At 38.8% G+C, this 17,320-nt stretch overlaps 1 protein-coding gene across 8 annotated transcripts in view; it reads left to right on the top strand.

Annotated features, from left to right (window-relative positions):
• The window catches only part of Mctp1 (multiple C2 and transmembrane domain containing 1), a 521,330-nt gene that overhangs the window by 316,416 nt on the left and 187,594 nt on the right, over window positions 1-17,320 (top strand). For 4 of the 8 annotated variants that reach the window (XM_040728844.1, XM_040728841.1, XM_040728847.1 and 1 more), the window contains 3 exons: window positions 610-669; window positions 11,727-11,897; window positions 14,488-14,618. In XM_040728844.1, the coding sequence (XP_040584778.1) occupies window positions 610-669; window positions 11,727-11,897; window positions 14,488-14,618 (362 nt within the window). The remainder of the gene's footprint in view (window positions 1-609; window positions 670-11,726; window positions 11,898-14,487; window positions 14,619-17,320) is intronic. The other 4 variants (XM_040728842.1, XM_040728843.1, XM_040728848.1 and 1 more) reach the window with 1 other exon arrangement.

The raw sequence follows: 17,320 nt of genomic DNA, 5'->3' as shown, positions 1-17,320 counted from the left end.
CATGCTTTATTAATAAGATTTCCGCTTCTGTATTGTAAAACAATCCCATAGTCTATAATTAGCACAAATGTTTTAGGAAAAGAAACAATGTTGTCTGCTTCATTTTAAAATTGTGCAATGTGCTTTAGTACTTATATTCTCTGTCAGAAAACATCAGACTCAGAGATATATTAATGAGCAGTTAAGAACAAAGAGGTAGCCAGGTGTTGGTGGCCCATGCCTCTAATCCCAGCACTCAGGAGGCAGAGGCAGGCAGATCTTTGTGAATTCGAGGCCAGCTTGGTCTACAAGAGCTAGTTCCAGGACAGCGTCCAATGCCACAGAGAAACCTTGTCTCGAAAAACCAAAAAAAAAAAAAAAAAAAAAAAAAAGAACCAAAAGGTAAGGTAAGTGAACTCTAAAACCTACAGAAACTACCTCCACACTTTGTCCTCAGTGACGTAGGGGATGAAGAAGACAGAGAGAAGAGAGTAATCAACTCAAGAGGAGAAACTGTAGTTCACAGAAATGAAAGTGTCTCAATTATGACTTTTGACTGTCAGTTTGCTTTGATTTTGCTAGTACTCTCAAAACATCTCAAAATTTAGCTAAATATTCATTTGTTTTTAGGAACTCTCAGAAAATGAAGTGTTTGGATCTCACTTCTCTGTGCGGTCTTTCTTTTGGAGGGTAATGTTAAACAACTTTAATACTAATATTCTTGAGTTTTTGTTTCTTGGTGATTATTATGAATTAAGAACTTCAGCTTTTAAAGCAGGCCTATGGACAGATGTATTCATTAACCTTCTTAATTGATTTAATTCTAAGCCAATCAACAAATTTTTCTGCCCTCACTTTAAAAATATTGATAATTTTATGCTTTTGAAAACATGTCTTGGAAGCTATTATTTGTAGGAACGTGCTTATTCAAGTTTCAAGCACTATAGTTCAGAGCCCTCCCAGGAGAGAGTGGTTCTCTATGTGAAGTATATGGAGGCTCTTTGTCTGTAAGGGCTTGTTAATGCTCCATTTCTGCTCATGAAAAGTTTCTCTTATCAAAGTGATCATAAGCAACACATCCAGGGGACATACAGGAAATAGTTACTGCTATTTATTTGAAAAGTATGAGTTAGTAAACATTAACTCTGCTTTTGACTTAAATGAAAATAATATAAAAATTTCCATGGAATTTGCTTTAAATATCATTAGAATTTAATCATTACTGATGTCATTGTTTTTCTTTTATGTAACTGCATTCTTCATGGCACCTACTCAATAGTTTCTTACTAGTACTTGAAGACTGTCCTTGAAGTATCACCAGAAACTTCCAGAAGTTCTTCTCCCTTACCTAAGACCATCTTTGAGTCACTCATTGATGCTATGACTTGTCTTATCTCAGGAAGATGTTGGGTCTCCCTGTACTGTCATTCCCCAAATCTCTGGGTTACATTTTCCCCTTCTTCTAAAACAATGGCCATTCATTGTGTCTTTTCTTTTCCTTGTTTTCAATTTTGCTTTCATTATTTCTGCCATTTCTGCTGTCATTTATGTAGGCCATTAAAAAATCCCCAAACAATTTCCGTTGATACCCTTTACATTAATTCTCCAAGATTCTTGTAACTAAACTGCCACACTGTAGCTACAGTTACTTATCCTCCTGCTCCAATACACACACACACACACACACACACACACACACACACACACACACGCACACATCTTTTTTGCAGCTCTTCATTGTTGTGAACCTGTTGAATGATTATAGTGTGCTGTCTCCTTTTTACCTTCTTTACAGAAGCTGCCTTCACTAAAGTTACTCTGTACGTATGCTAAAATAATCATTGTTTCTCTTATGTGCTCATGTATATTCATGAATGTAGAGGATGGCCTCTCTTGAATCCTTACATGGAGGAGAACTTTTGCTTGTTTGAGAGCAGAATTTGGGACACTCACTCAGTGTTGAGTTTGTTCTCTGCTCTCCAAACAGGCAGACAAGTGATTTTCAGTCAAGAGTCACTGCTAGGACAGACTCTGTAATTACTGCCTTTTCCGTGTTCCCTTCTAAGGGGCTCTTTCAACTCCCTTCCGCTTTGCCAAATCAGTCTTCCACTATCATTGCTTCCCACTTGTTCCCTGCTTTCCTCTCTCAATATTCCTCAATAACCCTTCTCCAAATGTGTAGGTTTAAATTGCAGCCTTTTGGCACCCAAGAAACAGTGGTAAGATCTCTTCTGGGCACACAACACTAAATAATGTCAGATTAATTTCACAAAAGGCAAGCTCTCTAAGGGACATGTATTTTATCAATGAGGAAACTAAGACCCAGAGCAGTGGCATCATCTCCCTGAAGAACCCTGAGGATGTGGTCAGGAGCATCCTTCTCTTTAGGAATGCATAGAAATCAATGTCTGCAAGAATAAGTAGCAGCAGGCTATCATTCGGGTTGCTGACCAAGGAAATGCCCTGTGTAGACAGTCTATTGTGTGCCGAAGAGTGCTTGTTTGACATTCCATTCACAAGCACCGATAATTAGTAACCACGTCTAGTTAGGACGAAAATTATCTCACATATTCACATCAAAAGTCACTCTGACAAATGACCCCATGGGTGTCTTGCCCATAAAATTTGGTATTTTCGTAAGCATTTTAGAGATACATTTGAAAAGATGTTTTCCCTGGACATGTTCAAATATGCAAAAAAGACTCCAAACAGCTTGTTTAAAATCTTTACATAGTGTGCAGTATGAAAATGCTATAACAACACTCATTCATTTGTAAGGTAACTATTAAAGTTAATAAAAGTCATATTCTCCAGGGCCTAGTCAGAGAAGTATAGTCATCCTTTGCAGCATATGAAGGCCATCAAAGAAACCCACAAGCAATCAAATCGCAGACTTTGGAAGCTAGGTCAAATGATACCTACACAACAGAACTGTAATACCTGAGATTCAGGGTAACATCAGAAGAAGGGAGATTGTAAGAGTCAAAGGACTGGGAGTTTGCTGTGAGATTGTGTCTCCTAGAAATGTCAGAAGCTACACATATGAAGCCTCACCAACAGAGCTGCCTAAACAGGACCTGAACAAGGATGGGGCCAACAGACAACCAAATTGGCCAAGGGTGATCATGAGGCTTCAACCCAAGACAAATAGCTATAGGCAATGAAGGAATGCTGGGAGCTGGAGAAATACTCTTCCCTAGAGAAGAGCCCCTAACGGGTTATCCAATAGCACATGGTTAACCTTGAAAACATACACAGAAGTTAACATTATAGGACTGAGAAGGTTATACTTACGTATTTAGAAATATTTATACACCACACACACACAAACACACACACACACACACCATCAATTGAAGAAAAAGAGTCCATAGATTTGAGAGAGAATTGGGACATATGAGAGGGTATGGGAGAAGGAAAAAGAAGGAGGAGATAGTCTAGTTATATTATCATTGCAAAAAGTAAAAATTATCTTTAACAATTTAATAAAATGAGGCCAAAGAGAGGTAGTTAAGAACATGTAATCCTTTTCTAGAAAATCCATGATGAGTTCCCAAGCCCCATAGCTCACAACCACCAATAACAACAACTGCAGAAGACCAAGGCCCTCTTGTCTCCTTCACAGACTGTACTTACATGCTAACATGCACACATGCTGACATGCACAGGTGCACATACTCTCACATACTCACAGGCTCACATGTTCATACATGTGCTCACATACACACATGCACACACCCACATGCTCACATGTTCATATGCTCACATGCACAAACACATGCTCACATGCTTATACACTCACATGCTCACACACACACACATGCATGCATGCACACACATCATTTAAAATAACTTTTAAATCAGACTAGTAAAAGAAAAACCGTGTGCATGTGTTTTGTCGGGAAAGAAACATCATTTGTGTGTTCCAGAGATGACAAGTTAGTTATATTGAGTCAATCCAGATACCAGTGAGAGCTTACTCAGCTGAAATACCAGTCCGACTTATATCTCACTTTTCTTGAAAACAAAATAATGGAAATAAAAGACAAAAGTGACACAGAGGCATTCTAATTACCCAAAAGCATATTTAGAATTCATCAGGACAGTGTATCTCAGGACAGAGCATTACACAGTGAATATAGCAATTACCATGTTTCTCCTGAAAACAATACAAATTATGGGAACTCAAATAAGATTACTGTAATTAAGTCAGATTTTTATTATAGACATTTAGCTTCCAGTGAAATAAGGGTCATTTCGAACATCTCTTTCACATGTTCAGCATGATTCTGCATCTTCATTTTTATTCTCACATTTAGCATGCTTCTATGTCTTCATTTTTTCACGAGTTTTGCATGCTTCTATTTCTTCCCAGTGATTTCTACTGCGTGGACATCAAGATTCTGATAAAAGACTTAACTGCAGAAGCCATCTTACGAAAGCACTGTAGTGGATTAATTATTTCTAATGGAAAGAACAGGAATCTGCCAAGACAAACAGAAATGGAGGAAAGAATTATGACAGAAAAGGAAGAACAATGCAGAATGACCTCAGGCTGTGCCTTATGGTCAGGTCAAGCAGAAGCGTGTTAGGTGAAAGACTTTAGCGAAGGGGTAGAGGCACTAACACTGTGTAAAACAGGATTGTGAGCATGCGCTAGCACTCACATAACAAAAACAAAAACTCAAGTTCATATTATAGCCCCCAGAAAGGTCACAGATCATTTCCATTTTAGATATGAAAATAAGACTTGAAATGTTTACAAATTTTCATTTAAGCTTTTCTAAAGAAAAGTCTTGCAAGTCAAATCAAGGACTATTGTTTTTCTTTTCTGTATCATTGGTAAACATGTGTAGATATTTTAATATTGAGATATGGTTATAATATATATGCAGTTTTTTTAGTTGGGATGTACATTGGACATAACAATAAGTAAGGGTTTGAGATCCATTTGGCCACAAACTTAGAGTGGATAGTTAAAACACCTTAAACATAATTAACTTCCTGGCGGCGTACATTGTATCAAGAAGCAAGGAGAGAAAATCGAAGAAGGGTGAAACCAGGAGTTTCTCTGAGGCCCTCAGTGGCTTTGAATCATCTTCAAGAAAAGTGTTTGGAGTTTTGTTATCAGGAAGACACTTTGCAACAGGCTACATAAAGCAATCCTTCCTCGAGAGGACAGATAACTGCAGAATAAGTCTGCTTGTTGGCCCCGATAAGCCAGCTGCTTCACTGGATAAATGCTGTAAACAGGAAAGGAAAGGGAAGGCTGGAGCGTGCCTGTGTCCCAGTTGAGTTGAAGCTTGCTTGTTCCACTGCCCAGGTTTTGCTGCACAAAACAGTCATCTTAAGCTGGCACTATCTTTTCTTTGTTGTGGCCTATGGACCATTTGATTAAAGAAAGGCACGTCTCACCTTTGTGCTGAAAACATAGTCAAACGTTGACTCTTACATGGCTGGTGGTAGGTGCATGAACCATGCTTTCTCTTTAGTCTTGTATGGTCTGTGTCTCACTTGGGAGGATTAGGATTTACACAGGTAACACAATCAGGGTAACGAAGCCCAAGGATCGTTTGTACATATCAGAGAGTAGATTGGAATGTTTCTTCAAGGATCGTTTGTACATATCAGAGAGTAGATTGGAATGTTTCTTCAAGGATCGTTTGTACATATCAGAGAGTAGATTGGAATGTTTCTTCAAGGATCGTTTGTACATATCAGAGAGTAGATTGGAATGTTTCTTCAAGGATCGTTTGTACATATCAGAGAGTAGATTGGAATGTTTCTTCAGTCATATGCTATATCTACACAGATGGGTTTTGCTTTTATTTTTTAATCTGGATCTAGACTGAGGGGATATATCCTGACACTATTTGGGATTTGAAAGAATGTAATTAGTGACTCTTATTAACTTCCATGAGAACATAAATGCATCTGCAATCTATATGGCAGTGTACTTTACTGATAGATATTAGAGGACAATACACAAACATTGTGCATCTGCTTAATCAGCACTGAAAAACGCACGTAAAGCAGTGCCAGCTGGCTTATTTCATTTAAGCCTCTAATTAGCCATTCTCGATAATCTATAACCAGAGAATGTTCCATCTATATGAAAGCCAAAACCATTTGAAAGCCTGCAGCAATCAATCTCTTCATGTCATAAACATTTTAGACTCCATATTTAAAGAGGTAGTGTAGATAGCAGATAAGTAATCCCAAATTATAAATCTCTGTCGTGGCAAGATGCTTGCTATGAAGAACAGGATGTGAGACTCTATGCTAATAGATATTTACGAAGCTTCTCTTCCAATGTGACCTAACCCCGACCTCAGACCATCCTGATTCAGTCCCCCTCTGGGTGACGTGCCTAAGACTGATGGTCTCCTCTCCTCATACACTGTTTCTTGGAAACTCTTCCTTGCAATTGTATAAATCTTAAATATAACCCCACTGCCCCACCATGGTAATTTCCCTCCAGAGTTCTTTGTTCAACCATCTCTTGTCCTGCCTCCCACTGCCTGCCTGTGGTGTCATAAGGAGAGTGATGTCTGTGACTTTTTTGTTTCCTTTGGTTGCTCTTGTGAATGGCAAAGACACAAAAATAAGTGGAACAAATTTCCATTAATTCAGATACTTTTTAAAAATTCACAACATTGAATGCTGATATGAAAGATGAACACAATCAGTTATTGTTGTCCATATAACCTTTATTTTTTCTTTAGCCTCTCTCTGTTTCCACATTGAAAAAAATCTCCAAAAAATTTACTGTATCAGATATGCTGAAAATTTTTCTTTAACAAAACACTGAAACTATTAAGCAGGACCCATCATCACGCTGTAATTCTTGCTAGGCGATGTCACTCTAATGAAAACAAGGTAGCAGGTGGACGCCCTATATTGCACTGGTGCTCATTTTCACTGCACTACAAGGACACTTAGAAAAGTGACTTGAAAATCAAGGACAACTGGATTAAAATTTAATGTTACATGCTGTTATAAAAAAGAATTTTAGACCTCTAACCATTCATCCCATCCAGTTGAACACAGCCTGCTCTCACGTCCTCGGCTGCAGCAGAGCAGAGGTTGCGAGGCCTTATTGCCAAGACTCCCAAGAGAGTTCCTCCAGTTATCTCATGGCTTGCTCTGTCTCTTGCTCTTGCTCTGAGTGTGTACTCTGAGGCTGATGTCAGTTCCGAAAGCCACTTCCTCTTTGGACATTTTAGACACACAAACAGATTGCACATTCTTGGATCTGTTTTCAAAAGAATAAAAGTAAACTAACATTCTCTTTAAAGTGGCAACTAATTAGTCCTAACATCCTACTAAAGCTACATATTAGTGATTAATTCAAACTCTGCTGACATTCTTCTATATTAGTTCTAAAATCGGATGAATGTTTCTGATGTAGGTGGTCCTCGAGTGCTGATAGGTAGGAAAACACAGAGTGCATTGATAAAGATTCAGCTCTTCAACCTCCCAGACTGAATCTGATCCAGTTAGGATCAGGTCCAGGATTTTAAACAATCTTCCTGCTAAAATCTGAGATCTCATGCCTTTAAAACTATTTCCCCCATCACTTGTCCCTCGTTGTGGATGTTGGCTTTCAAGCTGAATTATGCCGTCCTCTTAGTCTTCCCTCCTCTTTCCATTCTCTGCCAAATAGAACTCTGATTTAGAGAGTACTTCTCTGAGAACAACACCTTGAAAATACAATGAATAGGTGTAGCCCGTGGAGGGCAACCACAGATCTGTTCCTCCCTGTTAGCTGCTCAATAAGTAGTTTTGATTGGTGATAATTAGTTCTTCAATAAATGTATAGTTTAGACTCATTCTATGAGAAAAATATTAATAAAGGGAGGTAACAAAATTTTCATAATTGCTTGCTAGGCATCTACTTTGCCCTTAAATTTTCCAAATATTCTGAATAAGATGCTTTCTTGAGCAGTGTATTTAAAAGCAACACTAAAGACTTTTTTAAAAAGTATGTCAATGCCAGATGAATAGTGAATAATACTTACGAGTATATAAATTAATAATAGGTGTTAGAACACGGGTGAGATCCAGTGTGCATATGAATAATGCAATGTTTTAAAATAGGGTTTCTTATGTTTGAGGACCTTCAGAACCACCTAGTGGACTGAATAAGCCAAAGCTGAGTCCAACCCTCAGTGTCTGCTGCCACTGTCCATTGAAAGGACTGAAGATCTTCAATTTCTGATAAGTTTCCAGGTAGCACTAATGTCCATATTCAGGGGATCACACATTTATAAATACACTGTACAGAGGCAGTGAATTTCTGAAGAAGAGCAAGTGACCACAGCTACCATGTGACATCAGTGTTACTAGAAAGAAGTGACCAAAGGTACCCTGGGCCATCAGTGTTACCAGAGAGCAAGTGACCACAGGTACCGAGGGATGTCGGTGTTAGCAGGGAGTCATGAGTGTGAAGGTCTCAGAATGCTCTTAGTTGTGGATTTGTGCTCTTCACCAACACTTTGATGAGTTCCCCGGGACGCTCATTCTTAAAAGCAGGTAGGAATGATGAACTGCTAAAGGAAAGTGAGGCTGCTGTGGTTTATAGAACACAGATTTGTACATGGTCCTCCTGCATGTACACTGAAGGGTGTTCTTCATCTACACAGTCATAGGTAACTGTTTTCAAAACCAAATAAAGAAATAAGTAAGTAAATCCAAGAAGGCGGCCAATATACCAAAATTACACAGAAATTTCTAGAAAGATATGATTAGTGTGTGGTGGTTGGGTGGGGACACCGTTTCAACTACTGCCTCTGAATACAAAGCAAGTCCGGAAATCACTCTGGTGTGGTATTTAGAACCCACACTTTAAATCTTTCTAGATTGTTTAAATGCTATGTAGCTAGCTAGCTGTCATACCACACTATTAGAGAGTAATGACAAGAAACATTATGTAAAGGTTCAGTGCGAAAGCGTTTTTGACTATTTTCAGCCAGTCATTACTTACATGTGTGGATTGAGAATGCACAGTTGTGAAGACCAGTTTTGCTCAATGCCTTCATTTTTCTAGTCTTGACTGTCTAGCCTTCCTCCTTTACCTTGTACTGTTATTAACTTTCCATATCTCATGGCCAAAACTAAACCAGTATTTGTTTAATGACTATGTTGTTTCCTAAAATTATGAGCTTACCCCATTAAATCTCTGGTGAATTGTAGTTTTTTGCAAGAAATGTGCCGTTTTGAACAACAGTTATTGAAGAAGAAAAAAAATCCCTTAAAAAACTCTGATTGGTTCATCTTCAGAACTGTTGTGTTCTTGTTAGCCTGTTAGAGGTCACCTTAATTCAGACAATGGCTCTCTGTTTTTCCAAAGTTTGTTCTCCCCCTTTCCGATTCCTGTGTTGCTTATGAAATAGCTTTCTAGGTTCTAAGAAAGCATTCCTTTGTAAAGAAGGCATTTGGTAGGTCCTCTATGGAAAACATGCTTTTTCCTCCTCACTTATTTCTGCTCTCATGAAAAAAAGAGAAAGAGATACTAGGAAGAAGAGTGACAGGTGTAGGTTTCAGATGTCCTACAGTGGAAGAAACCATCTCAGCATTGTTGGCTGGTGATGTGCACTCAACATGGTGCCCCATATCACTTTGGCTGTGACGGGGAAGTTCTCTGCTTCTGCAGACTCCAGCACACTGTCTGTAATGAATATGCATACACTTATGTGATAGAACGCATGATCTGATTTCCTCAATTTACCATTCAGGGTACCCTCTACTGGAAAGTTACCTCTTTACCAACAATAAATTTAACTGGATTTTATGTTCTTACGTTTAAATCATTATTATCTTTAAGCATGTCTGACATAACACTTATTTTGAGAAAATGTCAAAATTAAAACCCAGGAACTCAAAGTTCTAGTCAGACATCCACCATTTAGTAGCTTAACACTCTGTGCCTCAATTAAACATCACTAAACAGGGGCTTGACTCTTGCTTTTCTACATAAAGTTTATACATATGCCTACTTTTAAATTTTGAAGCTCCATATGAATTGGCAGCTATTAATTCACATTTTTTACTAACAAATTGCCTTCTTACTGTTATAAAATTTTTTCCTCCTTTGCAAATCATACTTCTCAAAAAATCCTTCATAGCCAAAGTTCAGAATCCTCTCTAAGTGCTGCTGTTAGGGACAATCTCAACATCAGTTGTTCAATCAATCAATCAATCAACCAACCAATCAATCAATCAATTAGAATAGAGCGGCAAGGTTGTTCAGTGGTGGAATGCTTGCCTACATGCAAGAGGTCCCAGGTTCAATGCTCAGCACTAACAAAAATTAATCAACTGATATGACAAAGAACAATCCTTAGTCTTTGGTGCAATAAATTCTAAACAGTTATTTTGAGAAATGCTTTGTTCAAACAAAATCCAGTGTAGAAACCCAGTGTGTGACATAGATGGAAAAAGGCAGCCTCATGAAGTAGGTAGGATTCTGTGGAACTTACATGCATTTTCCCGACTTCTTTTGTCCATCAGGACTCATTTGAACACGGCTCCTGAGGCTCGTAGGTGAGATGTGTTATTAACATGTTAGTAAGACAGAATCCATGTCAAAATTTGCATTGAACAAGTGTTGTTTACAAAGAATTCAATTGAAATATTGCCAACTCTAGAACTGTTGTCTTTTGAAGCACGTGGTTTCTGTTTTCCTGATAAATCCGCCTTGAAATACGTAACTTTTGATGAGCACATGTACAACTGGCCATAGTATTATTATGGTACAGAGAAGCTCTGGGAGCCAAAGTGAGAGGAGGCATGAACAAGGCAGTTTGTAAGTTCATGAGATCTGTGTAGAAAGGGTTTGGCATCATATGGCTAACCTATAATTGGCATAGGAGAACTGAATTTCTTCATGGAACAACTGCAAGGGGATCAAACACCCTTAACCACAGAAACAACAGTTCTGTAAGAGTTCTGAATCCAGAAGGATGGTGTTTACTGCTATTGCTCTTCCTCTAGTTGGTTTTAAGTGTCGTTCAGTTTTATTAAAACCATGTGGACATTTTAGTATATTCACTAATATAAAATAATTTTGATTTTGTTCACCGGACTAAATATTGATTTATAATTGAACATACTAGAAATTATTAGAGAATGTTCATACACCAGAATTAGTGAAAAATCTGGAAACATACCAATGTAAATCACATGTTAACTTAAAAATAATTGTAATTATTCATGATACAAGTTTCAGACAAAAGTAAGTTGTCTGGGTGAGCATATTGTTTATTTTTATATTCTCTGCTCCTTTAAATAGTTCTTTAGAAAAAGCACTTAATCCCCTAAGATAGTAAGACAGCTTTAAAATTTTCTAAGTCTAACTTGCAACTGATCCTTCAGCTAAAAGCCATCTGCAAAATCCATTTTTAACATATAAAAAATGACTCTTAAACCTTAAAACTGAAAAACTTAAATAGAGCAGTACAGCTGTGGTCCTTGATATTTATTTTAGACATATTTTAATTTTAGGAACCAAGAAGCTATAGTGCTTGAGTGTTCCTCATACATAACAAATACATCATGAGATGATAATTTCGTAGTCTGTTAATAATTTCATAATCAATACATAATATTCCATGAATTATTTTTTTCTTTAAACAATAATTGACTAACTTCTATTCGTTGGAAAACTATCCTAAGGAAAAAAGTAAGGGCACCTGAGAGCTTGGAGCTAAAACACAATAAGCTAACGTGTTTTTCCTTTGCCACAGTTTCAGACCCAAAGCTTACGCCTGTCAGACCAGCACAGGAAATCACATCTGTGGAGAGGAATTGTCAGCATCACCCTGATTGAGGGCCGAGACCTCAAAGCAATGGATTCCAATGGGTTGAGTGATCCCTATGTGAAGTTCCGGCTGGGGCATCAGAAGTACAAGAGCAAGGTAGGACTCCATCCTTCTATGCTCCTGTCACTGTTGGGAAGGTGATGACGGGTTTGTAGCCAGGCTTCAGACATGAACAACAGTTGCCTTTTCAAACAGGAACTTCGGAATATCGTGTCAGAAGCAAAGTCCTAGGGGGTCTTGAGTAAGCCACTCTGCTGTTTTGCTCACTGCCTTCACTGTTATCCAGGAACCAGCCCTCTGCACATTTGTGAGAATTAAGAGAAAAAAACACAACAATATACCAGAAAGAATATAACAATTCTCCACACTGAAGTGCTGAGGGCGTTGACCAGCACCTGCGCTGCTGGCATCAGTGGTACATATACTATTTTGCATCACTGAAAGTCTTTCAAATATTCTGAATCATGTTAATCAATCTGACTTTGGCCAATACAACACCAAAGGGTTTTTTAATTGTTTTTTCCTTTTTTAATTTAATTACAATTCTTCTGAGCTTTATATCACACTTCAATAATATGTATTTCACTTAATTCACTCCTTTTGACCCTCCGAGCAACCATTTTCTTCTTCCAAATTGATCCTCCCAACAGGTCCCTCTTTTCTTTCCTTCCTTCCTTCCTTCCTTCCTTCCTTCCTTCCTTCCTTCCTCTTTTACTTGCTTTTTCTCGTTTCTTTTCTTTCATCCAGCCCCAGGCAGGCAGAAACAACTGTTGTATGTTCATAATTGCAATGGTCATGTCATACACAGAAATTTCAACATGTAGTTAGGAAACAAAGAACCAAACCTCTGTGATAGTTGAGTCATGTTCAAAGGCACGACTTACTTAACCTCTTTATGTGTCCCTTTCCCTTCTGCAGAAACAGAACTAAAATAAAACCCACACAATCAAGTCATTGAAGAATTCAGTGAATGCAGGGTAGGCACACAAAGGCCGTAAAATACTGCTGAGCTCATAACTCCAGTGCGTGCTAAAGGCAGGCAGAAATAGCAGCAGGAAGATTAGCGTTTGTAGAGTAACAATTTTATTCTTAGTGGCAATATGTTAAGTAATATCAGCATGTTATTTATGACATGACGAAGACTTACTGTAGCTGCATCTTGTTATGTTCAATTATAACTGTTTCCAGTTTTTACAGCTGGCATACGTAGACAGCTTGGGATGAGTGTTTTCCTCCATGCTGAATTACATGACGCTCACATTCCATTTTTGTGAAAATTCCTTGCCTGTAATGTACTTGTTTTCATGGATTTTGGATAGACACCCTGTATAGTCCCCTTCTAGCCCAGAAAGTCTTCATCAGTACTTAAGGTAATTCAAAATATCCCAAATTGATTCATTAACGGGCAGTGTGCATTGCTAGCAGGCTGTATGATAATCTTGTGGAGGCTCACATGGACTATTTAGACATAATTATTAGCTGGAAGAAAGTTATATGGGAAAGATAATCCTAATACCAAACACTAAATGTTAGTATGTTTGCCGCCTGGTAAAAAAAAAAAAAGATGAACTACATTCAAAATGCCATAGGAGCTCAGCTAAGCTGAAAAGGACATTTGACTTGTCATAACATCCATTTAGTGCCATCTATATTTTTCACTAGTAGCTTAAGAACAAATTTTAAAACAGCTACTATTTCCAAAAGTAGGTATCTATGACCACTTCTCTCTTCTCTCATTAACACGGTTTGCATGTTCATTTGGGCTTAGTTTTATAGTTCTGCTCTTTAGATAAGAAATATGAACCCCACTATGGACGTGTGTCTCTTTTGATTTTCTGCCCATGATCTACTGCAGATTAATTTCAGATTATGAACTTTAAAGTTGAGATTCATTTGCGTTACCTTTGTACATCGCATATGTCATTGCTTTCAAATTCTTTGCATTAAAGGACCTGTCCCTCATACATTAAAAGGAGAAAAGTCCCCTATGTACTACCTACTTAAGAAAACGAATGACAAGAGAAGCAAATGGAATTTTATAGTACATCCATATTGGTGGCTTTGTTTATTGATTTACTGAGTGTCTTCTCTGAACATCCAAAAACCACAAAAGTATAGTCTAGACATCCTTGTGGTTCATTCATCATGAAAAGCACACACATATACAGTTTCCCTGTATAGCACAGTGACACTAAATACTAAATGCAAACTGAACCACCCCAAATCTACTCGCTTATCCCTTCTGCCTCCATATAACTCATTGTCTGTTTCTTCTAACTTTAAACACCAATGTGCATGGGGGATAAGAGGGAAAATGAGAACTCTAGGAATTATCATCTTCCTTTACTACAAGATAAGTGACTATGTGTTCTTTATTTCATCAGTAACTGTGATAGACTTGTCTCGCTGACAGGCTGCCTTCTTGTGTATTTCGTATTTCTCATCTGCTGTGTAAGATAATCAAGGGCTTACTCCTGATGGCCTTATTTCTCTGGACACATCCATAGGAGTGTACTCAGCGACTAAGATGCCGGAGTTTTGGCAGCTAATGTTGTACGGGTACACCCAGAATCTTTGGTTGAACTACCGCCCTCGCCAAGATTTTCTGCATAGTATTTCAAGGTGATCTTTAAATACGATCTGTAGTTACTTTTGTTGATAACACAATAACTTTTTGCCTTTCCAGATTATGCCCAAAACTTTGAATCCTCAGTGGAGGGAGCAGTTCGACTTCCATCTCTATGAAGAAAGAGGGGGGATCATCGACATCACCGCCTGGGACAAGGACGCTGGGAAAAGGGATGATTTTATTGGAAGGTTAGTGCAAACTGGTATTTTATTTACATAGAGGCGGCATGCTTTTGCTGAAGGAACGTATTCTTTAAATCTGGCTGTCAGCAGCTTTGAAAGAAAGAAACCTTCCTCCACTACAGCCTCACGCAGATCAGTACCCATCCCAAGTATACACACGGACTTTGGACTCCCATAGAACAATGTGAGGTGCACTCTCACCCTGAACTCTTGGGGAAGGGTCTAGGCCCTTCCCTATATGAAATGACAGACTATGCACACCCCCATGGAGGGCCTCACCCTCCCTGGAGAAATGAGGGGATAACGGGGGGGGAGGGCACGGGAGGAAGGGAGGGAATGGGAGAGGGACCTGGAACTGACTTGTGAAGCAACCTTGTTTCTTATCTAAATTTAAACTGGAAAATAAAATTAAAAAAAAAAAAAGAAAAACAGATTCAAAGAGTGGCCAGTAGGTGGCAGCTTTGCTTAGTTGACGCACAGGATATTCCCATTCGATGTCCAGAAATTTTCTCCAGATGGCAGAATTTTTGTGCACAAAAGTTATGGGAGCTGGAAAAGAGGAATTTAATCTGATATGGGACACTTAGAGAACAAAGGACACATTCAAGGATGGAAAGTGATCTGCGATAATGTTTGTTTTCACAGTGTATATTGTAACCATAAAACACATTACTTCCTACAACTCCGTACAAGCATCCTTACAATCTCTTAGGAGTCCATAAATCTATAAGGAGTTCCAGAACTTTAGAGAAGGGGGGACATCAGTGGGGCAGAGATTCATGCTGATCTGATAATGCAGCAAGACACATGCTCAGGCTCAAATGGCATTTCTCTCCAAGGTTACGGGTATTTGACTCTACTACTTGAATGATAGGAATCCTGTTCTGATTAAAAATCCTATTTTTGTATTTTTAACAGTTACATATTCCATTGCATCAAAATGTGTGAAAACTTGCCAACATAGAAAAAAAGTGTGGTGTACAGAGAGGTTTATTATTTGCTAATTCTTCACTGTAGTTCACAGGAATTCCAAGTCACTGAATTTACAACCCAAACAGAATTCACACATTCCTAAAGTAAAGGGAATTTCAGTCTAAAAGTAGAAACAGGCATCCAAACTGATATTTGAGGCTTTTCATTTGTATTTAAATGATTCTGATACACCTTCTTAAGCAATAGTTTCACATATGCTTGTAGAATGGGAGATGAAGCTAAGTTTCAGCTAACCATTGGCATCTGGCTTGTAAGTGAAGTTGGGGAACACCACTATGGTCTTCAAATTGCAATATACTTCAATCCTTTGGAAACAGGGTCTTTGTTGCACTTTGCCCCTCAGAAAAATACTATCAGAGTTCTCTGTAGGGTTTTTTTAACTCTAGCCCCCACATTGAAACATCATAAATGCCCAGCCTTAGCTTAGCTTGTTTCTAGCCAGCTTTTCTTAAATTATCCCATCTACCCTTTGCCTCTGGTTTTTTTTCTTTCCTTGCTTCTGCAGTCCTTCACTCTTACTCTGTGGCTGGCTGCATGGCCCAGTGGCTGGCTGCGTGGCCCAGTGGCTGGCTGCGTGGCCCAGTGGCTGGCCCCCAGCACCCTCTTCTCCTTGTTCTCTTGATCCTTGATCTTCCTGCCAGATATTCCCTCCTCCTTTATTCTCTCTGCCTGCCAGCCCCGATTATCCTTTCTCCTGCCTTGGTATTGACTACTTAGCTCTTTATTAGACCACTCAGGTGTTTTATTATTTTTTCATCTATTTTATTTTTATAATTTTTTATTTAAGTTTTTGCTCACGTTACTCCCAGCTCCCTCTCCTTCCCCTCCTCCCTCTCTCCAGAATCCCCCTAACAACCCACTCCATGCCCCCTCCGTTCCCCAGGGAGGGTGAGGCCCTCCATGGGGGATCTCCAGAGTCTGTCATATCATCCTGAGCAGGGCCTAGGCCCTCCCCCATGTATCCAGGCTGAGAGAGCATCCCTCCACGTGGAGTGGTCTCCTAAAGTCCATTTGTATGCCAGAGATAAATACTGATCTATTATCTGAGGTCCCACAGATTGGTGAGGCCTCCTCTCTGAAATCCAAGTTCAGGGGTGTCTGGATCAGCCCCATGCTGGCCTCTCAGTCATCAGTCTGGGGTCCATGCGTTCTCCCTTGTTTAGGTCAGCTGCCTCTGTGGGTTACACCAGCCAGTTGACCCCGTTCTCTCTAAGTCACTTCCTGCCATGCTTTAGTACTTTTTTAGGTCTGATAAAACCCTGCGTTCTGAGTGTTGCTTTCCTCCCACTCTGCTAATATTTTACAGACATGGCCACCGTGTGGCACACTTGACCATTCACTTCACTCTTCTAGAATGCAGACGCCATGACAGGAGGGATGTTTGAATATCTGTTTACTGTGGCATCGTCACAGAGTGTGTGGCACATATGCTCAATAAGTATTCTTTAACTTGAATACAAGCACTAGTGATTATGATTATTCATTCTTTAAGTGAAGAATAATCTGATAGCAGATGGTAATAGATTATCAATGTGACTATGACTTGGTGAAAGGCACAAACTTCAAGTGTAATTGTGGGGAAAGGTATGGACATTATACAAAAGAGAAAAATTAATGAGTTAGTGTATAAAAGCATCTGAATGGTGCTTATACTTAAAATGCTAAACTAGTATTATTAGAAGAAAAGCTAACTTATACATTGTTAAGATTATTTT

Source organism: Mesocricetus auratus, unplaced genomic scaffold (genome assembly GCF_017639785.1).
Source record: "Mesocricetus auratus isolate SY011 unplaced genomic scaffold, BCM_Maur_2.0 Super-Scaffold_100020, whole genome shotgun sequence".
Classification (NCBI taxonomy): Eukaryota; Metazoa; Chordata; class Mammalia; order Rodentia; family Cricetidae; genus Mesocricetus; species Mesocricetus auratus.
This window is presented reverse-complemented; position numbering and strand designations above follow the sequence as displayed.